General features: G+C 49.4%; 1 protein-coding gene across 1 annotated transcript in view; it reads left to right on the forward strand.

Moving 5' to 3' along the window:
• LOC119393622 (glycine receptor subunit alphaZ1) overlaps window positions 1–26,888 on the forward strand; it is a 231,411-nt gene extending 204,523 nt beyond the window's left edge. Inside the window, exons 6-8 of the mRNA XM_037660731.1 lie at window positions 12,343–12,477; window positions 23,107–23,486; window positions 25,291–26,888. Coding sequence (XP_037516659.1) covers window positions 12,343–12,477; window positions 23,107–23,486; window positions 25,291–25,458 — 683 coding nt within the window. The 3' untranslated portion in view covers window positions 25,459–26,888. The remainder of the gene's footprint in view (window positions 1–12,342; window positions 12,478–23,106; window positions 23,487–25,290) is intronic.
• Window positions 26,889–27,322: the final 434 nt, after the last annotated feature.

The following is a 27,322-nucleotide window of genomic DNA, read 5'->3' on the forward strand; positions in this document are numbered from 1 at the left end:
TAATGCTTCACGATCGACACTTACTAGCGCTTACTCCGAGATTGCACGTGATATCGGAGGTCATGGTTAAAGCGTCTCGATACCAGAGAGGTAGACTGGCCGCGCTGGCGTCGCCGAGGCACCCTTGACGCAGTTACGTTCTTTGCCTTTGGATTCGTGTTAGCGTGCGTCGGCTCATCGGAGTAGTGCAGCTTCCACGTGCACGAACGGGATTTCTCTGCCGCCGACTGCTTCAACTGCGAGAGCACCGACTAACAAAACTGCTGCAATATGCGTTGCAGAAAGGACGCGATTTCGACGGGCGAATGTCGTGCCTTGGTGGAGCGAGAGCAGCGCCTGCGAGACAGAAACCAGCGGGACGCACGCGTTTGCGGCTCAGGCTACGAACCTCTACCTCCCGTGTTGCTGAAGCGCAGTGTGTGTTATGTATGCATGAGCACAGGCGTCGGCTACGCATTACTAGAAAGCGCACACCGTGCCGTTTCTCTCCTTAATTGACGACGCTTTGAAGAAGTGCATATCGGGTACCAGTGTTGATTATGAGCTTGTTGATATCATCCTTACGCGGGATTCACGATTCGCTGTGTCCAAATATATGTTCACACCGTCAGCTACCACAACGGTTTAATCGTTATCATAGGCGTTAGTCGTCGCGATAGAGACATGCTGTCAACATGGGTGCATCCACGTCAAACGGTGCTATAGCTGCCAAACACGAATAGACATTGTACAAGCTCTCATATGTCATAAGCACTACTTCTGTGAAGACACGTTTCACTTTCGTGTTATACCGATTCCTATGACGGAGGGATCAGCCATGTTTTTTTTCTTTCTCACCCGTTGGTATCCATTTTATCAACGTCATATCCGTGACGGATGTACTTGGTGGACCCCGGCATAAAACACTTTCGTGTTAAAAAAAAAGTCACAGTTTCGCCGCAAGTCCGAAGCAATGAATGCGAAAGCAAGAAACTAATGCTATACGAAGTGAGGCTCGCCAATGGATACTCTCAGTTTGAACAGAGCTCCTGTTGCAAAGGCGGCAGAAGCAGCGAAGGAAACTAGCGTGCTTCAAGTGTCGAGCTGTGACACTTGATAGTTCACGCTCATCTTCTGTTTGTTCGTTTAGCGGCGTCCCTTGAGCTCGAATGACTTTCGTACGCTCCGTAACATGAGCGCGGACATCACAGTGAAAGCTTGAAACAGCCCTCTTCGCCTCACCACGAGAAAACAGCGCGAGCAGACAGCAGAAGGGCAAGGTTCTCCCTGCGCAAATATAAGAAGCGAGCGAGCTTGCCGACGACTTTTAAATGCGCCCGTCGCGCTCCTAGCGCCATCTCGCTGGTAATGAAGAACCGCTTCCGCCTGCCGTCTCTGAGTCCGCCCAGCGGTAAAGGGTGTGTATATAACGATCGCCGTTAGCTACGTGGAGGACCTGCGTTTCGTGAAGTAGTCTTTAGCGCCACTCGCTGCGGAGCAAAAGGTCCCTGGTTCAGTTCCGCGCTTCGGAAGCATTTTTCTGAATTCTTTTTCTTTGGGGCTTTTATATATATATATATATATATATGTATATATATATATATATATATATATATATATATATATATATATATATATATATATATATATATATATATATATATATATGTATATATATATATATATATATATATATATATATATATATATATATATATATATATATATATATATATATATGTTGTGAAGAAGAAGATGCGCCTCCATCCAGCAGCATCGCCAACGCTCGGCTCGTGTTTCGGATCGCCGCTGTGCCTCTGGACGCTTCTTCTCGCTCGCTTGCCGCTGACGGCCATTACGTCTTTCAACGACCAATAAACCTCTTCACATTTGGTGGAGGGTGCTGTTCATCCCCGTCGCTACACCCTGGAGCTGCGTAGCCGGACGCTACCGCCGATCATGACTGACCACGCAAACCCACCGGCGCCTTCGTCCCTGTCCGTCACCTGCACCGGGCTTCCTCGGCTCCGGGACCCAAAGGTCTTCAGCGGTGCAGATGAGACCGACGTGGAAGACTGGCTTGACCACTACGAACTGGTGAGCGCGCATAATAAGTGGGATGACCCCGACAAGTTAGGCTACGTCATATTTTATCTGACTGGCGTCGCCGAATTGTGGTACAACAACCACAAACAGAACATCCCCACATGGACCGTCTTCAAGACTTCCTGCTCTGAAGTATTCGGTCGACCAGCTGTCCGCAAGCAGCGCGCAGAGCAACGCTTGCGCATCCGCTCACAGCAGACTGGAGAAAGCTTCACAAGCTATATTGAGGACGTCGTCGACCTTTGTCGACGTGTCAACGACACCATGCCCGAAGCTGACAGGATCAAACAAATCCTGAAGGGCATTGACGATGGCGCCTTCCAAATGCTCTTGGCTAGGAATCCGGGCACAGTTTCAGAAGTCGTCAGCTTGTGTCAGAGCTACGACGAGTTGCAGAAGCAGCGCGCTCTGACTCGGCAGCCTCCACGGGGTGGCGAGTCGCTGTGCAGTCTCGACACCATGCCTGACCATTCGACGTTGCTTCAGCAGGTTCGAGACTTCGTCCGCGAGGAAGTTGCCCGCCAACTTTCCTTAATGCCTTTTACTCACGAGCCTACCACCCGTCTGCCCACCTCGCTCCGCACTGTTATTTCGGAGGAGGTTGCCCACGCTGTTCCCCTTGCGCGCCGCGAGCCCCCTCCATCCAACCCTGTTCACTACGCGCGTGCATCGGAGCCTGTGGCCGCTCCTGTCGCCTATGAGCAAGCCGTGCAGCCTGTAGCCGCGCCCCTCACGTATGCTGACGTTCTGCGTAGGCTTCCGCAACCACCTTACACTACGCACTCGCAGCCCACGCAACCGCCTGTCTATCCTTCCACTTGGGCAGCACCGACAATCGCCAATCCATGGAGGACGCCTGATAATCGACCGATTTGCTACGCCTGCTACACTCCTGGACACGTCGCCCGCTATTGCCGCCGTCGCCCCCAAACTTTCGGCGACCGTGCCCGGTCGTCGCAAGCCGGAAGCCACCCTTCCTCCAATACGTTCCTGGCCCATCACCGCGCGATGCCCCTACTCACCGCCCTGACTTCCAGCCGCAGCGCTCACCATCTCCTCGGCGGCGATCGCCGTCCCCCATGCGTCGCCGGCCCGGACCCTCCGACCAGGAAAACTAAACGCCGCAGTTCAAGAGGCAAGAACTGCACCATCTCCGAACTGTCCAAGCCCTCACTCCTCCCCAACTAACGTGGTCGCCATAACTGTTGAAGGTGTTCGTACTTTTGCCCTTGTGGACACCGGCGCCGCCGTTTCTGTCATAGCCGCTAATCTCTGCCGTGTATTACGAAAGGTAACGACGCCGCTCTCGGGACTGTCGCTCCACACCGCAAGCGCGCAGCAAGTGACGCCTCTCGCAGCCTGCACTGCAAGAGTGGTCATTGAAGGCAATCTGTACATCGTTGAGTTCATTGTCCTTTCTGCCTGTTCGCATGACGTCATCCTCGGGTGGGACTTCCTATCCCGCCATAAGGCCGTCATCGACTGCGCACGCGCCGAAGTTGAGTTTTCCCCATTGTGTGACGCCCCATTACTTGACGCTCTTCATCAGCCGCCCAAGCTGCTCGTTCGTGAGGACACCGACATTCCGCCTGGCACTTTCGCACTGGTCCCTGTTTCCTGCAACGCCCACACCGACGCTACAGTCTTTTTCACGCCGTCCGATGTCTTCACGAGTCGTAGAGCTCTGCCGCTACCTTTCGCAACGATTGACATCGCCGCCGGCAGCAGCAATATATTCGTCTTGAATCCGCTCTCTGCACCTGTCACGCTGCTTGCAGGTGAATGTCTCGGCCGCGTGGAAGATCTCGACTCTTCGTCTTTGGTTGACGTCCCGGATGACTGCTGCGACCCACCAAATGCCCTGTCGGCACTCGGGGAGTCATCCAGTGATATATTTTCCAGTGCCATCGCCGAGTTCCGGAATTCTTTCGATGTGTCGCAACCTCAACTGGGCCGCACGTCGCAAGTACAACATTACGTTGACACCGGTTTACACCAGCCGCTGCGTCAAAGACCATACCGCGTCTCCGCTGAAGAGCGCCGCGTCATTGACAACCAAGTCGAAGACATGCTTCGTAGAGACGTTATTCGACCATCGCACAGTCCCTGGGCGTCTCCTGTCGTACTGGTGCGTAAGAAAGATGGATCTATCCGGTTTTGCGTGGACTACCGTCGTTTGAATAAGATAACCCGCAAGGACGTCTATCCTTTGCCGCGCATTGACGACGCCATTGACACCCTTCACGGAGCAGAATTCTTCTCGTCACTGGACTTGCGGTCTGGCTATTGGCAAGTTCCTATGGCTGAAGCCGATCGCCAGAAGACTGCGTTTATTACACCTGATGGCCTATACGAGTTTAACGTCATGCCCTTTGAACTTTGTAACGCGCCTGCTACGTTTGAACGACTTATGGATAATACGCTACGTGGTCTAAAGGGGTCTATGTGCCTGTGTTACCTCGACGATGTCGTGGTTTTCTCCCATGATTTCCCTACACACCTCCGTCGCCTCAGGCACGTTTTGACTTGTCTGACCAACGCTGGCCTTCAGCTTAACCTCAAGAAATGCCGCTTCGCTGCCCGGGAGCTCGTCATCTTAGGCCACATCGTGTCCAAACAGGGCGTATTACCTGACCCTGCAAAACTTCGTGCAGTCGCGGAATTCCCTAAGCCCACGACCATGAAGGAACTTCGAAGTTTTGTAGGTCTATGCTCCTATTTCCGGCGCTTTGTTCGCAATTTTGCATCCATCATGTCACCGTTAACCCAGCTTCTTCACGGCGACGTGAACCTCTCCTCCTGGTCCTCTGCATGTGACGTAGCCTTCGCTACACTGCGCCGCCTGCTCACCTCCCCACCTATTCTTCGTCACTTCGATCCGACGGCTCCTACCGAAGTACACACAGACGCCAGCGGGGTCAGGCTTGGCGCTGTCCTCGCTCAACGAAAGCCCGGCTATTCCGAATACGTCGTCGCCTACGCTAGTCGCACGCTGACGAAAGCCGAAACGAATTACAGCGTGACTGAAAAAGAGTGTTTGGCTCTGGTGTGGGCGCTTGCAAAGTTCCGGCCGTACTTATACGGCCGCCCGTTCGATCTAGTAACCGATCACCACGCGCTTTGCTGGCTCGCCACGTTGAAGGACCCTTCTGGCCGCCTAGCGCGATGGGCACTTCGCATCCAGGAGTACGACATTCGCGTCGTATACCGCTGCGGACGCAAACACTCTGACGCCGACGCCCTCTCCCGCTCACCTTTACCGCCAGATCCAGCGTGCGCAACCACATGCGTCCACCCCTTGTCATCTCTCGATCTCGACTCCATTGCCACCGAACAACGTCGTGACCCGTGGATCGCTTCTCTTCTTGATTATCTATGTGGAACATCCACCATTCCTGTATCTCGATCCCTCCGTCGTCAAGCTTCCCATTTCACCATCCGCGATCAACTGCTTCATCGCCGCAACTACGCTGCCGATGGCCGCCGATGGCTACTGGTCATTCCACGCAGCTTGCGATCACAAGTATGCGCCTCTCTTCACGACGATCCGCAATGTGGCCATGCCGGGGTGTTCAAGACATACGAGCGCCGTCGCCATCGCTATTACTGGCGCGGCATGTACAATTTTGTGCGGAAATTCGTGCAGTGCTGTCCTGACTGCCAACGACGCAAATCGACACCTTTACGTGCGCCCGGCGCATTGCAGCCGCTTCCATGCCCTGCCAAGCCATTTGATCGCGTCGGCGTTGACCTCTACGGTCCCCTTCCAATGACCGCAGATGGCAACCGGTGGATTATCGTGGCTGTCGACCACCTGACACGCTACGCCGAAACTGCCGCTTTGCCTAGCGCTACCGCTCGGGATGTCGCCTCTTTCATTTTACGTCACTTTATCCTTCGACATGGCGCCCCTCGAGAGCTCCTTAGTGACAGAGGCCGCGCTTTTCTCTCCGAGGTCGTCGAAGCTCTGCTCTCGGAATGCCACGTCATTCATCGGACAACCACAGCATACCACCCGCAGACTAACGGGCTCACGGAACGGTTTAACCGCACCCTGGGTGATATGCTCTCGATGTACGTCGCATCTGACCATAGCAACTGGGACCGTGTTCTCCCTTATGTAACATTCGCATACAACACCGCGATACAAACAACTACCGGATTTTCGCCTTTCTTTCTCCTTTACGGACGCGAGCCTTCACATACTATTGACACCCTACTTCCCTACCGTCCTGATGCTTCCGAGTGTCCACCTGTCTCCGAAGCTGCTCGACAAGCCGAAGAGTGCCGCCAGCTCGCCCGCACGTTTACCTCGCAAGAGCAGCAGCGACAGAAAGAAAACCGCAGCACTTCACTTCCAGACCCTAGCTATGCCCCAGGGTCTCTCGTATGGCTCTCTGTCCCATACCAGACTCCGGGATTCTCCTCGAAGCTCGTTCCAAGGTACGAGGGCCCTTACACCATCTTGGAGAAAACCTCTCCAGTTAATTTTCTTATCGAGCCAGTTTCTCGATCGGATGACATGCGCCGGCGTGGACGTGACATCGTCCATGTTTCCCGCCTCAAGCCGTACCATGAGCCTCTACCTGAAACTTCTTAGGTCGCCAGGATGGCTCCTTTTTCAGCGGGGGCGATTGTGAAGAAGAAGATGCGCCTCCATCCAGCAGCATCGCCAACGCTCGGCTCGCTCGGCTCGTGTTTCGGATCGCCGCTGTGCCTCTGGACGCTTCTTCTCGCTCGCTTGCCGCTGACGACCATTACGTCTTTCAACGACCAATAAACCTCTTCACAATATATATATATATATATATATATATATATATATATAATGAGAACTAACAGACAATAACGCCAAGGAAAGTATAGGGGGTGTTATCTGTAGTACTTAGAATATAAATGTCAAGAAAGTAAAGTGGACGAAAAGTTGCCGCCGGCAGGGACCGATCCTGCGACCTTCGAATAACGCGTCCGATGCTCTACCACTGAACTACGGCGGCAGTCATCCTCCCGTCCACTTTATGGGGTATATATGTGCATTTAAACCTTGGAGTGTTAGTCAGCGCCAATCGCAGCCATGGCGGCGAGTGTGGAACACTCTTTTTCTGCCTTTCTGGCGTCACGTAGCACGTGATCTTTTTACGAGCTGGCAGCTGACCTAATCCCTCGCATACTACCTGAAGGCACCAAGTCTGCCAGAACGAGACCCTTGCTATGAATGAAGGAAAGAAGATGACTCTTACGGGCTCGTTTTCTTTGTTAGACACAATATTAATGAGAACTAACAGACAATAACGCCAAGGAAAGTATAGGGGGTGTTATCTGTAGTATTTAGAATATAAATGTCAAGAAAGTAAAGTGGACGAAAAGATAACTTGCCGCCGGCAGGGACCGAACCTGCGACCTTCGAACAACGCGTCCGATGCTCTACCACTGAGCTACGGCGGCGGTCATCCTCCCGTCCACTTTATATATATATATATATGTATATACATACTTATACATATACGGTGCATGACGGCGGCGACGGCAAAATCCAGCCGTGACTGTCCATATAATTGCTATCGCAATAAAACAATGCAGGAGTCGTTTTTAGCTGCGTTCATGGCATGGTTGGCATATGATGTTTTTATGCAGAAAGTAAGGACTTTTTGAACTCCATAGCAGGGAACAGCGCAGAAACACGAGACAAGAGAGGTGACAGGACTTGGCGCTGGCTAACAACATGAGCGTTTATTTCGTAAGTGCACAAATATATACGCTTTTTGGGAGAAGGAAATAAACAAAAGAGAGAGGGGGGAAGTCAACGCATGCGTCCCAACTAGTCCATGACGGTGCTATGATCACGTGCGGAGATAATTTCCTTGTCGGTTAGTGTGATCGATGGTGTGCTTACACACGATGGTCCAATGGAATGAATTGCGAGTGCTTCATAGATTTCGCGGGCTCGGCTATCACGATATCTGCGCAAGATGCGCGTCTGATCAAAATTAGGACTGCAGCCACAGTCGGCACAGTGAATAGCTAAATTGCTTCCAGTACGCGCCTTGAGGTTGTTCTTGTGTTCTCTCAGACGGTCGTTGATGCAGCGGCCCGTCTGCCCAACGTAAAGACCTCCGCAGGACGTACGTACCTCGTAGATCACTTCAGTCTTGCAAGGCACAAACTGCGTTGCATGATGCTTCTTGCAAGTGGAAGGACTTTGGCGAGGGGCATTCACCTTCCTGCACAATGAGCCCAGCTTTATCGGTGCCGAAAACACCACTCTTACGTTTGCACGTGCAGCTGCCTTCTTGATTTTGTGCGAAACGCCATGCAGGTATGGGATGACCGCCACCCTTGCCCTGTCCTCTTCAGCACGAGGTCGAACCGTCTTACGGTGCTCCTTCAGGAGGGCTTCTGCCAGCCCCGACAGGAATTGGTCAGAGAAGCCAGCCTTCTTCAACCTGCAGACTTGATTAGTGAAGCTGGAAGCAATTACATGTGGGCAAGACCTGTGAGCTTCCTAGACCTCAAGATAGCCTTTGGTGCAGAGCACACCTGCTGGGAGTACTCCCCGCGTTCAAGAAAGGACCTCCTTCCTTTTTCATCGCACCACTCTAAGTTGGTCAAACGGGCTATTGCTATCTCTGCTATGAAAAATGCGCTAGTAAGGTCTTGAAAATTGCTTCCAGCTTCACTAATCAAGTCTGCAGGTTGAAGAAGGCTGGCTTCTCTGACCAATTCCTGTCGGGGCTGGCAGAAGCCCTCCTGAAGGAGCACCGTAAGACGGTTCGACCTCGTGCTGAAGAGGACAGGGCAAGGGTGGCGGTCATCCCATACCTGCATGGCGTTTCGCACAAAATCAAGAAAGCAGCTGCACGTGCAAACGTAAGAGTGGTGTTTTCGGCACCGATAAAGCTGGGCTCATTGTGCAGGAAGGTGAATGCCCCTCGCCAAAGTCCTTCCACTTGCAAGAAGCATCATGCAACGCAGTTTGTGCCTTGCAAGACTGAAGTGATCTACGAGGTACCTACGTCTTGCGAAGGTCTTTACGTTGGGCAGACGGGCCGCTGCATCAACGACCGTCTGAGAGAACACAAGAACAACCTCAAGGCGCGTACTGGAAGCAATTTAGCTATTCACTGTGCCGACTGTGGCTGCAGTCCTAATTTTGATCAGACGCGCATCTTGCGCAGATATCGTGATAGCCGAGCCCGCGAAATCTATGAAGCACTCGCAATTCATTCCATTGGACCATCATGTGTAAGCACACCATCGATCACACTAACCGACAAGGAAATTATCTCCGCACGTGATCATAGCACCGTCATGGACTAGTTGGGACGCATGCGTTGACTTCCCCCCTCTCTCTTTTGTTTATTTCCTTCTCCCAAAAAGCGTATATATTTGTGCACTTACGAAATAAACGCTCATGTTGTTAGCCAGCGCCAAGTCCTGTCACCTCTCTTGTCTCGTGTTTCTGCGCTGTTCCCTGCTATGAAGCCAAGCCACAAGCTCAAATTTACACCCTTTTAAAGACTTTTTGAACGTATGTAAAAAAAATTCCTTACTACAAGAAACCACAGTCCAGCGCAGCTGCGTCACTTCCACTTTAAACTTCCGTGCTGTGTAGTCTGGATTTTCTTCAGGTAAGTTTATAGGTTGCGGATAACTTTATTTGTGCTTATTTTGGATGAAACTTCGAAACACAGGCGAGCACCTTTAAGCGAACGTTTTTGCGTGTGTCGCTAATCCCGTTAATGGGGACGGCAATCGCCGGGCGGATTCCAAGGGCGGATGTATGGGCCCCTCGAAACGAACCATGAAAGCGCGGACAATTTAGAGTTGGTCCTTTTAGTGTGCCAGCGACCGCCGGTTGTGGTCCAAAGACCGAGTCAGAGCCGAGATTCGATAACACAAACGAAATATATTCTCAGTTAAGGCAGTGCGAACATCACAGGGACACATTCACACTCGGCTGATATCAGTTACGACTTCACAATAAAACTCAGATGGTGTTAACACAACGGGAACTAAACGAACAGATCACGCGTTACAAATTCAATCTCTTGCATTACAACTATTCAAGAACAGTTAAAGTTCTGAATATTCAACAGCGTATCCAGTCCACAATTCTTGGGCATCACTTGAATGCTTCTCTTCCAGGAAACACTCACGCTAACTCCAGCGTTCATCGTCGTTGTGTTCCTCCCGTTGTCGGTCGTCAGGTCCCGAATGTTTCTCTTCCAGGATACACTCACGTAACTTGTCACTGCTCACACGGCGTCGTCGTCCGATTTTTACAGATCAACGATCCACTGACCGCACATCATAAACACGTTTTCTTTGGCTGACGGAGACACACTCAACATAACTTCACCATCGCCGGACCGGCTGACCACTCACTGGTGGTCGATGCATGCTTTTATCCCTTCTCTTCCGGGTTCCAGAAGCGTCGGGAGTGTTCTCCGGCGTGCATCACAGCCAAAGCTCGAGATTTATCTCGCCGGTTATACTCGCGGCGGCGTCAATCGGCGTCGCGTCATGCTTTCCCTCGAGATGGTTCTAGGCTTTACCGGGCGTTTGATCTGGTTGTCTGCGTCTGGCTCGAGTGGGTGAGGAGGGGGAGCGCCGCGCCGGCGTCTTTTAATACTTGTTTTTTCGTTGTTCGGGCTTCTTCGCCGAGCGGCTGGCGCCGTGCTATCTCGCTGCCGTTTGAAAGCGCCGCGCGCGCGCTTTGTTGACGCGTTCGTTTGTGACAGCGTGAATGCTAATGCTTTCAAAAGGATTAGCATAGTAATTATTGTAAGCTCGATTACACCAAGGATTACCTTAACCAAGGATTACCTTAACGAAAGCCAAGGATTACCAAGGATTACCTTAACGAAAGCTTCTGACAACAACAACAAAAAGAAAGGAAAGCAGATATCGGACGTACGCAGCGCACGTTTGACGGTGTTGAAGTTCCGTAAACAAGCGGCTCATCCCTCTTCCTCATATCCATTTCTTTTTTTTTTCTCTAATCACGAAACATAGCGGTCTCAGTTTCATCTGTTTTTCTTTTTGTTGCATTAACGTTCCGGGATGAAATATTTCACATGATAGTCTTAATTGATCCAAACTTCCCCACTGAACTAACGATGCCAAGCTGTGCTCGTTATTACGGGCGCCAATCTTCCATCGAGGGCCCCGGAAACGACATTTCTGACGCGCAATCATTATTAGAGTTCGGCTTCAATCTCTTTCCCACGCTATGAGAGGCTTGTCTCTCTTTAAATGCGCCACTCTGTATGAAAGTTCGCGTATTTTGCGCTAACTTCCCCTCTTATCTTCAAAGCGAACATATACTTGCACTTTTCATGTCGCCTTTACCTGACTCCGCGACTGCTTTTCTTTTTCTTTTTTTTTCGTAGCTCAGCTACGTTTCAATCAGCTTCCTTTCTAAATGAAGACTATCTCCTCTGTCTGCAATAGGCGTGTCTAGAGCAGGCAGAAAATTACAGCATTTCAGCACCATCGGCCAGACAGGATAAAGAAATGTAAGAAAACACACGGACTTCGACAATCCGCTTGCAGTCGTTAAGAGAAAAGCACCGCGAAATGAGAACTGTGCGAAGGACGGTTAGGGTACTCGAGTGTGAACGACGAAGACTTGGCAGAGAGTTGGGAGCTTTGTCAGGCTGACGAGGTGAAGAAATAGAAATGAAAGTCTAGTGGGGAAAGGTGTGTTCAATATGTTTTCCGCTCGCAAGAGCGTGAAGTGCAAAATTACTCTGAATGACCGATTTTTTATTCTTCTGCCTTTAAGTTTAAGTTGGCGGCTGTCAGTGCGGCTGGCAACTCCTCCTTTTGTACTATGATTCGAATGATGTGAAGGTTTCAAACAAAAAAGAATGCATAAAAAAACTACGGAGCAATAGTTCTTAAGTTCACGTGAATACACAAACATAAATGTTCGCAAAGCAATTAAAAACATTCAGTGTTCACGCAAAATAAAAAATACCTGCACTCTCGGAAAAAGAGTCCCTCTCGTTAAAGAGACACGAGAACTCTCTTTGCAGATCATTATGCTCTCGTCCGACAGTCGAGTGACTGAAAAGAGTTAACGGGACTCTTTAAAGAGAGTTGTACACATGGCCAGTCAGGACTCAGCGAAAAGAAGAGTAACACATACTTTTTTTTGTTAGAGTTTATGATACCGAAGGTAACTTTTCTGCTCGCTTGTGAGAGTGCAGTACTTTCTACGTTCATATGTTTTTTTTTTGTTTTTTTTTTCAGTTTCCAAGACGACCAAGGAGGTGGAGCTCCAATGGGGGAATGCCGAAGCCGTCACAATGTACAGTGGTCTAAAGATGGCGCAGTTCGAGCTGCAACAGATCAGCTTGACTAAGTGCAGCGGCGCATTCCAGATAGGTAAGTGTCCGGTCAAGTAAAATCGCTTCAGCTGTATTAGTGGGCTTCATTTGACCTTCGGGCTTGCGCATGACATCCACTGTGAGACACATTTTGAGTTGTTTTGCGCTCGCAACCATAACCTTCATGTGGGCTACCGTTTGGGCCTTTTTTTCTAGTTCTTTATTTTCGAAAAGAGACTATTTGCCCAATTCCATGCAGCACCATAGAATGTGCCTACATACTTCTACATCAAACTACACGGAAATAAAGGTTTTATCCTATCTTATTTTATGATTTAATAGGACCCATAGAAGAATGATAAGCTTTCATTTAAGATTGTACTATTTCACAATTTTTGCACTATTAACAAATGATCAATTAGTCCATAGACGCCGCAACCAGCAGCTGCCTAGGCTATTGCCAAGCTATTGCTCGCTTGCTAATGTTTCGTAACGATCAGCACTCTAAGTGCCGGAAGCCACAGAAGATAGTATGGGAGTGTATACAAGGCAGTGGAGACATAAATGTAATGACCAACGGTTCTAAACTCAATATAAGCAAACGAAGTTTTCCGTTCACATGGCCACTCTGTCTATAACGTGCTCGAACATTTCGTCCTGTTTCCCTTTGTCCTTATTGTTTCATTGTATTCATTATATTCTTTCTCAACCTTAATTGAGTAGAGAGCTGTGCACGTCCGTCCGTTATTTCAGCGTCTTCATGCGCGAATCACTTCAAAGTAACTTTCAAGGTAATGTGTTCTAAGCATGCGAAAACGCATAAGATCCTATATGAATGCGTCGACCGTACCTTCAATTATTGCTTGTATTATGTCGAGGCAACGCACGAGCCCTCATCGTTCCTTTAATTGCGTTGCTGCAAGAGCTGCTCTGTTTAATGCGAACGCATGTAGTTCCTTATGATCACGCTTTGTACGCCGTGTTCGCGACAGCGTTAAATTTAAGCTGAGAACGTGGCAGTCTTAGGTGTGCTGATGTTGCAGCATTATCTGCGGCCCTAGGCGTGAGTAAGTACAGATTATTAGCCCGTCATATCTTATTAGATCTGGTACTCATGACAAATTATACGGGTGTCCAAGACGCTAGTTGCACGATATTATATTACCGAAACCTTGTTCATGGCTGACTGCCCACTAATAGGGGCAGTCAGCCATGAATCCATCAAGCGCCCAGTGTGCTCGGGCAACACTGGGCACTTACGCTAATACTTGCTGGGCTCAGTAGCGGGATCGTCTGCTGGCGGCTCCACAAGAAAAGGCCACGGAGAGGTTGAGCAGCAGTTGTTGGCAGAGATTTCATACCAAGAATGCGGCTATATTTTTTAACACGAAAGTGTTTTATGGCGGGGTCCACCAAGACTTCAGTGACGTATTTCCGTCACGGAACTGACGTCGAAAAAAGTTACACGATCAGATGTTAAAGAAAAAAAAACATGGTTGATCCCTCCGTCATAGGAATCGGAATAACACGAAAGTAAAGCGCGCCCTTACAGAAGTCACTGAATGTTTACTGTACACTGATATAAGAGAGTTTGCACAATGTATATTGATGTCTGGCAGCTATAGCACCGTTTAACGTGGATTTGCCCACTTTGATGGTTGGTGGTACTACATCTCCATCCCGACGACTAACGTCCCTGCTAAATGATTACACAAACCCTTGTGGTAGCTGAAGTAGTTAACGCTGAAGTGTAATCAGAGAACGAGGTGTGATAGCCAGAAGGGCGTCGCATATTTGACGCAGAACTTGGTCGCCATCCCGCGGCATGTTAAAATGTGATTGAACATCACGGCCGGACTAGAGGGAAACGCAAAGCGCGTCGTGCCGCCTCGGTAGCCCGACCGCGATATTTCTCGGGGCGAGCGCGTGAGCGTGGAACGCGGTGTTAGAGCCAGGTGAGGCAGGCGTGCGTCGCAGAGCTATTTTTGTTTTGCATTAGCGTGATGCTATGAGCGAGGCCGACGCTTTTACTACGCTTGGGCAAAGGTCGCCACCTCGCGGTGTGTTAAGGCATTGACAAAATTCAACTTCTATTGAAAACGCGCCGAACGGCACGGACGCGTAACGCGTTGCAGGTGCTAGTCGCGGAGGCCGCAGCAATGACGAATTACTTTACCTTACCACTACCAGAGGTCAACACCACCTAGCCGACCGGGAGAGTGGTAGATATAAAAGGCGCGTTTGTAAAGCCTCCAGAGTCTGTGACCGTGGCGCAGTGGATAGCGTGCCCGGCATCTGTTGTTGCGGCGAGCGGTCGTGGGTTCGATGCCCGTTGTCGGTACTTTTTTTTTCGTTGCCATCTGATCGTGTATATGTTTTCGACGTCATTTCCGTGACGGAAATACGCCACTGAAGTCTTGGTGGGCCCCGACATAAAACACCTTCGTGTTAAAAAGTTCCATCAACGGGCATCGAACCTACGACCGCTCGGTCCGCAAGAACACACGCCGGGCACGCTATCCACTGCGCCACGGTCACAGACTCCAGAGGCATTACAAACGCGCCTTTTATATCTAACATTCTCGCGGTCGGCGGGGTGGTGTTGCCCTCTGGGAGCGGTAAAGTAATTCGTCATTACTGTGGCCTCCGCGATTAGCACATGCAACGCGTTACACGTCCGTCGCATTCGGCGCGTTTTCAATAGAAGTTCAATTTTGTCAATGCCTTAACACGCCGCGAGGTGGCGCCTTTAGCCGAAGCGTCGTAAAAGCGTCGGCCTCGCTCATAGCATCACGCTAATAAAAATCAAAAATAGCTTTGCGACGCGCGCCTGCCTCACCTGGCTGTAACGCCGCGTTCCCCGCTCACACGCTCGCCACAGAAAAATCGCGGCCGGGCTACTGGGGCGGCACGACGCGCTTTGCGTTTCCCTCTACTCTGGCCGTGGTGTTCAATCAAATTTAAAATGCCGCGGGATGACGACCAAGTTCTGCGTCAAATGTGCGACGCTCTTCTGGCTATTGCACCCCGTTCTGTGATTACGCTTTCACCGTTAACTACTACAGCTACCACAAGGGTTTGTTTCATCATTGAACATGGACGTTAGTCGTCAGGATGGAGATGAACCCACCAATCAACAAAGTGGGTACATCCACGTTAAACGGTGCCATTAGCTGCCAGATATACATTGTGCAAACTCTCTTATATCATAGTCCCTCAATACTTTTTTACAAAAAAGTATTGAGGGACTATGCTTATATCAATGTACAGTAAACATTCAGTTACCTATGTAAGGGCACGCTTTACTTTCGTGTTATTACGATTCCTATAACGGAGGGATCAACCATGTTTTTTTTTTACGGTCAGCGCCTGATGATCGGAGGATATCACTGTGCTGCCACAAATCGACGAGAACACGCTATCGGAGTTCTGCGCGCTTAAAACTCATCCGGAGGGCAGCTGCAAGAGGCGCACCGCTTCTCAAAGCTGAACTGTTGTTCTTTAGTGACATGCGCTTCCGAGCTGACGTAGGCGTTCACGAAAAGTGTTCGCTGCCGAGGAGATGGGACTGTCAAACTTCTAAGATAACCTTGCACTGCAATACATCTCCATAGTCTTTTTCACTGTGATTATAAACGCGCGTCGTAAACACGCGTCAGATATCGGCATCACGTTGTTTCTGCGCGACCTGTGCAACGCTGTGCTGCTTTCCTCGGCTCATTTGTTTAACCACATGCATCTCTACACCCTTCACGATGACGCGTTTAATAGCGTTTTTTTCAAAAAGAAGCAAGGCATGGACATGTGTTTGAGGGGTGCGCCGCGACACAAACAAAAAGACTGATCGCGCGTTTGAACTGTATACAAAGTAAGCGGCCCGAGAACGTAACAGTCTTTTACTGCGCACTGGTTATTTATCATGCGTTGTGGACGTAATCTAGCGCATGGACTTAGTATTGTCGTTCTGGCTTCTAGAAGGCTATACGAGTTTGTTCTTTGACCCATCTTTTTAAAATGCTGCATTCCTTGCTTTCCCATCTCATGGCGGCGTTGCATTAGTGTGCGCTATTGCGAACAGAAACGAGGGCCCGCGATCAACCGAAAGGTGAATGCTATAATCTAGTGTCCATGTATATGCTACCGCAGGGAGCATAAACAGTAACTCTACAGTGATCTACCGAACTACTCCATCTACAGTATGGGTTCCGTAACTCTAGCTCAACCGTGTTCGCAGCGTACGCTGACGATAGCAAAACAAAAAAAAAAGTTAGTAGTAGTAGTAGTAATAGACTTTTATTCAGCCAAATTCATAGGCCGAGCATTTCGACCGCCTACGCGATCAGTCGACGCTGTTCTTCTTCCCCTTCGGCGCCGATCCAGTCGAGCCAGGTGGTGATGGAAAGGAAAGGGGGAGGATAAGAGCTGGATTGCTGAGCAGTTGGGCAGTAGAAAAGGCAGTGTGGCAGGTCTGCATATGTAGATGGGCAATTGGGGCAGCAGGGGTCCGATTTTACAGTTTCACCGCAAGGGTGAAGCAATAGATTCGATAGGAACAAATTGTAATGTCACGGGAAGAACGGCGAACAGCTCGAAACTTGCAGTGCGCTGCTCAGGCACATTGGACGCACGAAAAGACACACGCAGGACGAGTGCGAAGTAGCGACTGTCACGAAGTAACGACTGTCACAGTTGTTTGAGCAGCGCGCTCCTTTCGCAAATGCGGCCGCTGCAGCGAGTGAAGTGACCTTCGTGCGCTCTGTAACTTCGACGCAAACATTGCGGTGAAAGAACAAGAGCTACAAATCGCCCCATCACGAGATAAGTGCGCGCGCATAGGCGACTATGCCTTGTAGGGTAAAATGCAGGTGGTAGAGGTAGGAGGCGCGCGCGCATCGCAACAAGCGGGGCGACGACAAGCGCGCCCTTCGAGCCATCTCGCTGGGGAGAAAGAAAACAACGCTGAAGCGCTTCCGAGCTCTGCTCTACCGGCAGCGGTAAATGTGGTATATAAATAGCTTCCCGATAGTAGGCTGAAGGACCTATGCTCCGGGGCCGAGCCAATAAAGCCATATATATATATATATATATATATATATATATATATATATATATATATATATATATATATATATATATATATATATATATATATATTGTAATGAACGAGACACAGAGACAGCACCCGTTCCTGGGCCAGCTGTTCTATCTTCTGTCCTCGTCTTTCTCTCCCTCGCTCTAGCTGCCCGCGCGCCAGGGCCTCGGTGCCGCGCTCTGGTGGGCGGTGTTGGCTGCATCGCGGTGGTCGGTCCCGACCACGCTGCAAGTTGGTTGGGAGACTTGCCAGAAGTGCCTCTGGTGGGCGACACTCGTTGAATAGCGGTGGTCGCTCCCGGCCACGCTGCGACTTGGCGTGTGGATAAGTCATAAATATCTCAGTTCGGCGACACTGGCTGCATGGCGGTGGTCGGTCCAGGCCCCGCGGCGACTTGGCTTGAGAAGGTGCCTCAGCGTGCTCTGGCGGGCGACCCTGGTTGATATAATGTGGTCGTATGTAGTTCGCACGTTTATCCCGTCGCAGTTGGCAGAACAGGGCAGGACGTGGTGGGCCCTGTAGCGCCACTTGCTGCACCGAACGAGGCCATCTGCGTTTTTTGCAGTGGTTCGAGGGGCGTCTAGGTCTCTTACTAGACGTCTGTGGCAACGGGAAGCTCAGTTCACGCGTTGACCTTTGACACCGCTTGTACTTTTGCAGCGTTGTCGCTGTGGAGCACCACCCCGCCGTTCCGAAGTCAGCTTTTCTTGAAGACGCGCTGCGCGCAGCAGGGGCATCCTCGCAAGAAGCCGTTCCAACAGCAGAAGACTTGTGCTGCACAGGCAGGTCGATCTCCGCCGTGTCAGACTCATTGGCGGCTTCTGGAGAGACGTCTCGCAGCAAGTTGGAAGCATTCTTGCGTTCTGCCAGTGCATGCTGTGAGGTACGCAGATCCGCCTTCGTCTGGGCAGAGAGGATCGCGTTTGAACCGACGGAAAGCACGGCTCGTTGCATGGTAGAGCGTGCAGTATTGTAAGTGTCGGTGCCTCCAAATGGTCAAGCGACGACGAGCATGAGGGTGGCTTTTCCGACAGATGTGGAGGGAAAACGCTCTCGGCCACCGGCAGGGATGTTATGGCGTTGGATACCGACGCCGAGTCCGTGACTTGAGGTGGTAGGCCTAGACTCAGTTGTGTGCTTGTCCCAGGGCAGGTTGAGGCACTGTCTGTGGGTGAGCTGCAATGCACAGTTGCAGCCTCCTCGAGGTGGTGCCCCTTCAGAGCTCCATCCTCGGTAGCAGTGAGGTTAGACTGGGTGGTGGTACTGAGGTGGTGATCAATCGGTCCAAAGGCAGCTATGAGCCTGGAGCTCCACTCGGTCCAGGATTACTGCCTGACGCCTTCGTACCTGTGCCACGCCGCGGCACCGTCCCGAAGGCGGTCTATGGCCACGGACCACTTCTGTTGATCCGTCCAGCACTCGCGAGCTCCGATCGCGTTCACGGTCGCCACCCACTTGTTGGCGTCGTTCTGCAAGCCGCAGAACTTCGGCAACTCACAGATAGCCGACGACGGTGGGGCAGCAGACGAAAATCTGGAGTATGCCGACGCCAAGGAGCCCAGTTGAGATGCGAGCTGCGTCAGGGCACACCGGAGCTCTCTACGGTTCTGGACTGAGCAGGATTCAAGGCCTTGTGAGGCAGCTGCAGCAAACAGGGCATTCATTGTGCACAATGATGGGATAGCGGCAGGATAAAGCTCGGAGCACCGCGCTATCCAGGTGTTAATCTCGACGCGGAGTTGTGCGATGGTACGCAACAGCTCCGCGGCGCTGTCGGATGAGGTGCACAAGGAGCGAGGATTCAGGTCCCCGGAATATGCTGTGGTAGCGGTACTCCCGATGGCAACATCCACGTCCAAGGAAGCCTGCACGGCGTCCCTTGGATGCTCACGCGTTGAAAGAGTCACGCGTTGGAAGGGCACGGGATGCGTGCTGCGGGAAGTGTACGCGACGTTCCCAGACGACAGGAGCCCGTGCACATTCTCAGGCGAAAGTGGTAGCAAGGTTCCTGGAAGGTCGCACGCTGGAACCACCGAAGAGGCATGGACGCCGTCCGCGGATGATTCGATAAGTAGCGGCAGCAGCAGTCGAGTCGTGGAGTCCATGATAGAGGAAGCGTGGACGGCGTTCCTTGGATGGATAGACCCGCGCTGCTGACGACCCTCGAGGACACGTGGCTTCCGCATCAAGGTTCGATTGACGTCGGAGGCTGCGCCATTGTAATGAACGAGACACAGAGACAGCACCCGTTCCTGGGCCAGCTATTCTATCTTCTGTCCTCGTCTTTCTCTCCCTCGCTCTAGCTGCCCGCGCGCCAGGGCCTCGGTGCCGCTCTTCGTCATCACAATACATATATATATATATATATATATATATATATATATATATATATATATATATATATATATATATATATATATATATATATATATGTGGGACATGACGGCGACGACGAAAACCTGCCGAGAGTGTCCATAAAATAGCTAGCCCAATAATAAAAGGGGAGGGACAAGGGGGTGTAAAGCTGAGGGCAGTCGTGGCATGCGGTCTATGTATTTCTGCGCACACTGCCTTGCGAAGCTTGCATAGAGATAGATGTATGTTGGGGCCCTTGCGCCGATCGAGTCTCGTGTGGCGGCAATGATATTCCGGGGAGGCTAGCAGCAGCGTCTGTAGCACTAGTATTTAATGCATGTGCTTCTCAGCCTATGCCATCGATGGAACCCTACACACGTTTATATGCGTAAATAATCGCTTCCGTCGATCTGCAATACCGACATGCAAATATTGATCAATCATGCTCTTACATGCATGTGCGACGTCGATTTGTTTAAAATGCGTGTAGCGAAATTTTGTTCTGCAATTACACTTTGTATTGCATGCGTGCAACTAAATTGCACGGGGAAATAAGAACTCAGGTTAAAGAGTCATTTTGCGCGCGCAGTATTTTCCGAACCAAAGCGCAGTGCCGATCTTGTTGACGAGACAAGTTCGCGTCGGTACTTTTTCTTTTTCTTCAATCGGGTAACCATTCGGTTAAAAGCAGTCTTACCTAGTTCCCGGCATGGTCAAACCTCCCTAGTTGCCAGAACAGCGCGCGGAGCATTGAGAAGTCATCGCAGGAGGAAGACAAAAAACAAGCAGCTATCCCTTGAAAGGCTGCGATATGCGACAGGTTTCGTTTTCGCGCCCAGCAAGAGATGGCGGATCGATCTTACGGGCTTGTCGGCAGAGGACGCTGTACATTTTGATTACCCCCTATTTCTGGACTGTTAACCCCGTATTAGTGACTATCCATAGAGATAGTCTGTCTTGCTTGTTGTGCACGCAATCTGCGCACGTCTCGTCTTGTTTTCCAAGTGCCTAAATTGCGTGCGGCGCATCGCCAAGCAATCCATGTATTGATGCTAGCAACTCTGGCTCCCGCTGTGTTTCTTCCTCAGGTCGGGCTACAACGTTAGCTATTAAATAGTTAGTGCTGAAATCGTTGCACCGTTAGTACGGGTAGTGATAATACATTGAAAAACATATTGGCCTCGAGGCCCACCACTGGAAACGGCGGCGCCCCCGTCGGCGTGACGTGCTTGGCAGGATCACGTGGTCTCAGTGGCCGCGTCGGCTGCTTGTGGAGCGCTGCCGCGTGCTTTGAAAACGCTTTTCAAGTACCACATGCACTGCGGTCTGTTCAAATACCGAAGTTTTTCTCTCATTTTCTGCTCAATTGAAACCATTGTAATAGAGTGGCTACCTCCGAAGGCGACGAACATGGGGCTCTACCGCTCGGTGCCGCAGTGCCGGGCTTACGCAACGGAGCCCAGTGTCAGCTTGCACCAGTAACCGCGGGACAAGAAACTGCGTGAAGCATGAGTTCTAAAGCTAAGAACCGGCAAGTAGCCATCGGCTACGAGTCTTGTGGGCAACAAGCACTTCCGCGACGAAGACTTTCGTCACTGCGTCGGGCCTGCCATGTTCGGTGAGTAGCAGACAGCGCGCATGTAGACGCTCTCCTTCGCAACGGCGCTATGGGCGCTCGCGAAGCTGAACGTAAACGGCAACGCCAGCAAGCGTTGCACCTCGTCGCAACGGTGCTATGGACGCTCGCGAAGCTGAACGTAAATGGCAACGCCGGCAAGCGTTTCACTCTCCATCACAACGGCGCTATGGATGCTCGCGAAGCTGAACCTAAACGGCAACGCCGGCAAGCGAATCTCAAAGCTGCGAGGCTGCGAAAGCGCGTGTTCGCTCTGCTTCCGTCATTCTCTCTGTGCAACGGTGTGCAAAACGCCATGAACAACGTCACCGTCGGCGCCAGTTGCAGCAGGCAGCGCCACCACCGCGGAGCAGAGGAAGGCTCGGGAAGCCAAACGTAAACGTCAGCGTCGGCAAGCGGTAATTCAAACGCCTCGAGAACCACCGTTCCATAAGTCACATAAGAGGAACGGAAACTCGATGCGCACCCCCCGCGATGCTTTCGCATTCCACCATGGTTGCCTGTGGGAGGAGATGATGTGCAATTTTTTTAAAATCAACAACAACAAATCTTGATATATTTTCGGTCCCCTCTCAAAGCAATTTACACGCCCGTTATGAAAAATAATTCAGTCCGAGATCTGAAAAAACGAGACAGCCGACACCGTATGCCTGAGCATAATAAAATGGTCTGATGCAATCGACCTATATCACGGTAGTCGTGTCTTTGTAGGGTGGCACGCATAAAAGCACAGTGGAACTGCAGTGAACGTATGTGTTAACAATTCATTCATATGTTGGAGAACTTATTCGCCATAGGTTTCAGTAAATGTTCTTACGCAAACTGTGAGCTGCTTCGGGTTGGCCTAGAGCTGCAGCCGAGTAGAGTTGGGGGCCGCGCTCTCAGATGCGATATTTTACGCTAAATATATGTGTACTCATGGAGACAACGATCTTGAGAGGGAGAGAGGAGAAAGATTTATTATGATGAAAAACCTGACAAGTAGGCCTGAATAAACGTCCTGACCGGATACTTAGAGTTAGGGAGTGGGTGTAAAAGAGAGGAAGAAAGAAGGCGTTGGTTATGAAAATGAAGATGGCGATGAAACAAAAGCTCGGATTTGCCGAATATCCAAAATTATGGGCTGAAAACTACAACATTTCAGAATCAGCTTCGTTAAATCGTTAAGCTAAACAGCCACAGTTTCCAGATAATTCGAATTTGCTTTTGTATATTTGACAGTTTATGCCGATAGGCCAACGTTTAAAAAAATGCCCCGTTTTCGTTTACGGAACAAGAGCACATACTAGCGTAGGTATCGGTAACCCGCCGCTTCGGACTAGTTTTTATGGTGCTCGACTGTCGAACCGAAGGTCGTGGTATCGAATGCTGGCCGCGGCGGCCGCACTTTATTGGAGGGAAAATGCTAGTGGCCCGTGTGCTTAGATTTAGGTGCATGTTAAAGAACCCCAGGTGGTCGAAATTTCTGGAGCCCTCCTCCATAACGTCTCTCATAATCATAGCATCGTTTTGGGAGGAAAGCCATAATAAACATTATTGATATCGGTAGATAAATGAAATCGTTGTTACGCGTTCTCTTCACTTGCATTTTTACCCGAATGCAGGCGAGTACAGCTGCTTGCGCGCTGAGCTCAACCTGAAGCGTTCCATCGGTCACCACCTGGTGCAGTCCTACCTGCCGTCTACGCTCATCGTGGTGGTGTCGTGGGTGTCCTTCTGGCTCGACGTGGACGCCATACCGGCTCGTATCACGCTGGGCGTCACCACGCTGCTCACCATTTCGTCCGAAAGCTCCGACCACCAGGCCAACCTGGCGCCGGTGTCGTACGTGAAGGCGCTCGACGTATGGATGGGCACGTGCACCATGTTCGTGTTCGCCGCGGTGCTCGAGTTCACTTTCGTCTCCTACCTCGCACGCAGAAAGCTTATTGTGCCCGCATCCATGGGGGACGTCGAGGCATCCCAAGATCTTGTCCTTGTCGTGGTAAGGAAAGCTCAAGATGCCGAGAATGACGCTTGAGCGAGGTTTAAATGTTGAAGGAAGGAAAGAAAATTAGAGAGGAAAGGTGGGGATTTTCACCAGTTTAGAATAACTGGTATGCTACCCTGCAGAGGGGAAAATGATGGGGGAGATTGAAAGAAGAGTAAAGAAAGGGAAATAGAGAGGGAGCACACACACACAACTTCACAATCCGGCAGTCTTCTGCGGTATACGGCGAAAGGGTTTGTCGCTGGAGCCCACGTTTTGACAAGTGGTCGTGTCTTCTTCGAGGTAGCCAATTGGACAAGTAACAGTGCGGCAACTTCAATTACAGATGCTGCCTTGAAGAATACAACACCACTTGTCGAGATGTTGGCTCCAACGACAAACCCTTGTTCAAGAATAGTGATCTCTGTAAGTAGTGTTGACTCATCTGGCATCGCTTGGGGGCGTTAGGTAGATTGTGTCAGCTTCGGTCACATTTTTTAGAAGCTCGAAGCGCTCGCAGCCAAGCTTAACCACGATAGCCGAATTTTTAATTCAGTGAGATATGGCTCTTTGAATGGTATTCATTACTATGTTCTAGTGAGCGAAATTCATAACCATAATAAGCAGTGGATAAAGACATTCCGTTATAAAGTTTTGTCAAGCAAACTGTTATAGTGACATGCCCTGCTGTAAAAGGGTCTTCTTATCACCAGTGACACGTGATTACAGATGTAAACTCAATCACCTGAAGATCCTTGTTGATCCTGAATTGGTAACGCAATTCTGACTGTCGCCAAACTTCGGCTTTGTTATTGTATATTTTCACAATTTGCAAAGATGCCTTTTTTTTTTCTTTCTTCTAGTCGTGTCACTCCTTTACAATCTCGCCTCTAATGACCAGATCCGAGGCAGGTGAAATTATCTTCATAGGTATAGATATTGTTGAGGTAAAATTAGTTTATCGAATAGTTTTGTTTCATAGTTCTTCTAGGCTGTGTTTACATAGAAGTGTTGTTTGTTGGGCTAGTTGTAGTTTCATACTGCATTTTTGGACGCGCTTGAAAAACAAGGACACAGTGAGGAACCCACAAAACTGCATGAGAATTGAGACTTGAGCTAGTTGGTACGGATTTCATCATGTTTTAAGTAGCGCACTGACGGACTAGGACAGAGAAAAAGAAGGTGCACAACACGGGCGCTAGTCCGTCAGTGCGCTACTTAAAACATGATGAACCCACAAAACCACAAGCGAAAGCGCAAACCACAAACGAAATGGACGCTCTTTCTCTCGTGGATTTGTGTGTGCCTCTCTGCGTCTTTGTTTGTCAAGGGCGTCCGAAAATGCAGTATACTTTGTCTAGAAACTTAGTTGAGCAAAAATTTGAAAAAGCCAGACACTTAATACCGATTGAGCACAAACATATTTTTGCGCGGTGCACAGTTGACTAGTACTGAGCAGGGTTAGGCCAGATGGGCCTCGCTACACAAACTACACCAGTCGAAGTGAGTGTCGCTGGCACTTGCATTCTACAGACACACCACCGAGTCCTATGTCAGACACAGGAAGGTCGAAAGCTGACATTTCTGCATCAGAAGTTTTGCGTCTACAATAGACAACAATCAAAACAGAGAGCACGCAATGAAGGCTCTGATTGCACTTGAGCTAATTTACTTCTTGTAGTTAGTAACTGCTTCCGCCAACGGAAGGCTAACTTTGGAGGCCGTCCCAAACGACTTGCTCAAAGCGTGTCTAAACGAAATGCCCGGTGTAGCGGATCGCTAACCAATTCATCGGGGCTTCCTTCATTTTGTTCCCTAGGGAAACAGCGACAAAACTAGGGCTACGTCGCCGTCCATTCCGACGTCCACCCACGTGATCTTGGCTTACAGACATCGTGCAAAGCAGATCGACCAAGTGAGCCGGGTCGCCTTCCCAATCGGCTTTTTCCTCTTCAACGCACTCTACTGGCCCTATTACATGCTCTAGCCGGCCGTGGTCTCGGCGCCTGTTGTTGCTTCTCCCAACGTGAAGTCGTACGCCGGAACAAAAAAGGACTGGCTGGGTCCCCCTGGGAAACGGTCCACTGCTGTGCTTTGAAAAGGGCTGCCATCACTGACTCACGTTCTCGGGGAAACAAAATCTACACTCTTTGTTCAGCCGTACTCCCTTTTATTTTCTTACGATAACGGTTTGTGTTGGTTTGCGTTGATAATGTTTTGTGTTGTCTTGCGTACAGCCGATGTGCTGTCAATGGAGCGTCTCGGCCTGAGTCGGGTGGTGACACATTGATGTGTTGCTTGAGACCGTAGCCTTCTCTGTTGCACGGATGTTGACATCACTGTAGTCAAGACATCCATGGCTGTAGGTGTCGGCGGGTATATTTGTAAATAACAACTAATTTAATTATCGAAATCATGGTTGTACTTAGGGCTCTTTCAGATTAGCTTCGACAGTTCACGAATAATCGACCAGACACAGCACAATTTACACCTAAATGTAGTTGACATCAGAGCATATTTGTTTAAATTCAACGCTACGCCAACTTCATGACCAACGCAGTAAGAATGCAGGAACAAAGCAATCACTTATTCCTTTTTTGTTTAGTAGTGAGTAAAGGCAGTAAAGTTAAAGATGCGGTTGCTTTTCTATGTACATGCTTTTCAGCTCTTGACATGTAAGCCTAGATCTATTGATCGACAGCAGCCACGCAGTTATACGCTCTAAGAAAAAACAAGTACATGTTACTCTTTTTTCATATACGCTGCATTTACCTGGCAAGTACAGACTTGCCGTTTCAAAGAGAGTTCACGTCTTTTTTTTAAAAAGAGTCATATATCTGGCAAGTCAGGACTCAGAAGAGTTCTGACTTGCCTTTGTTATGACGGGGTACGTTTCATCTATTTAAGTTGGTACAACTGAATTACCTTCGAAATGGCGGACACGAGTATCCTATACAGGAATTTTACTGGCGTTTTCTGTATCAAGCATTCTATTTAGATTATTTATTATCTACCCAGCACTGGCATAAACCCAGGAGCAGTGAAGTCAACTTTTGTTCACTACCTCAATGATTTTTCTCCCTCCACGTTTTTGATGTGATACTGCAGGCTACGTAACCGTGTACATAGAGTCGACGTTAAGAGTTCATCGTTTATCTTTGAAAATGAAAGCATTATCAATCAATAAAATACGGTGCATGTCAATGTGGTTGACGATGTAGACACATTTGTCGCTAAGGTTTATCATCTTTCTTGTATCTTTACGTTTGCAAGGTAAATCACAGCGATTTATGTGATTTTTGTTCTCTAACGGTTTCAACAATTTTTAGCGTGTCGTTTACACCAACAAGGTGTGGGTTCGAGCTTGTTGGTACTCCATGATCAACACTTCTTGCACAAAATTTTCTTAGACGACGGATGAAAACTGAATTTATTATCAAGAGGTGACATATATATATATATATATGTATATATATATATATATATATATATATATATATATATATATATATATATATATATATATATATATATAATATATATACATATATATATATATATATATATATATATATATATATATATATATATATATATATATATATATATATATATATATATATATTACACCAAGGGCTTGATTATACTCAATCAAAGAATATACCCCAAAGCAGCTAATAAAAAGTTTTGTAAAATGAAATGTACGAAATATCTGAATGAAATGTTCTCAAGGTACATTCTTTTCCTGAAAGCTGCATTGAAGAGTCTTTTCAGACCAAACGAATGATTGCTTTTTACTCGTTCCCTCTCGTTGAATGGGTCGAACATTTCGCCTGGCCTTGTGCTATGTC

This window comes from Rhipicephalus sanguineus, chromosome 5 (genome assembly GCF_013339695.2).
Source record: "Rhipicephalus sanguineus isolate Rsan-2018 chromosome 5, BIME_Rsan_1.4, whole genome shotgun sequence".
NCBI lineage: Eukaryota > Metazoa > Arthropoda > Arachnida > Ixodida > Ixodidae > Rhipicephalus > Rhipicephalus sanguineus.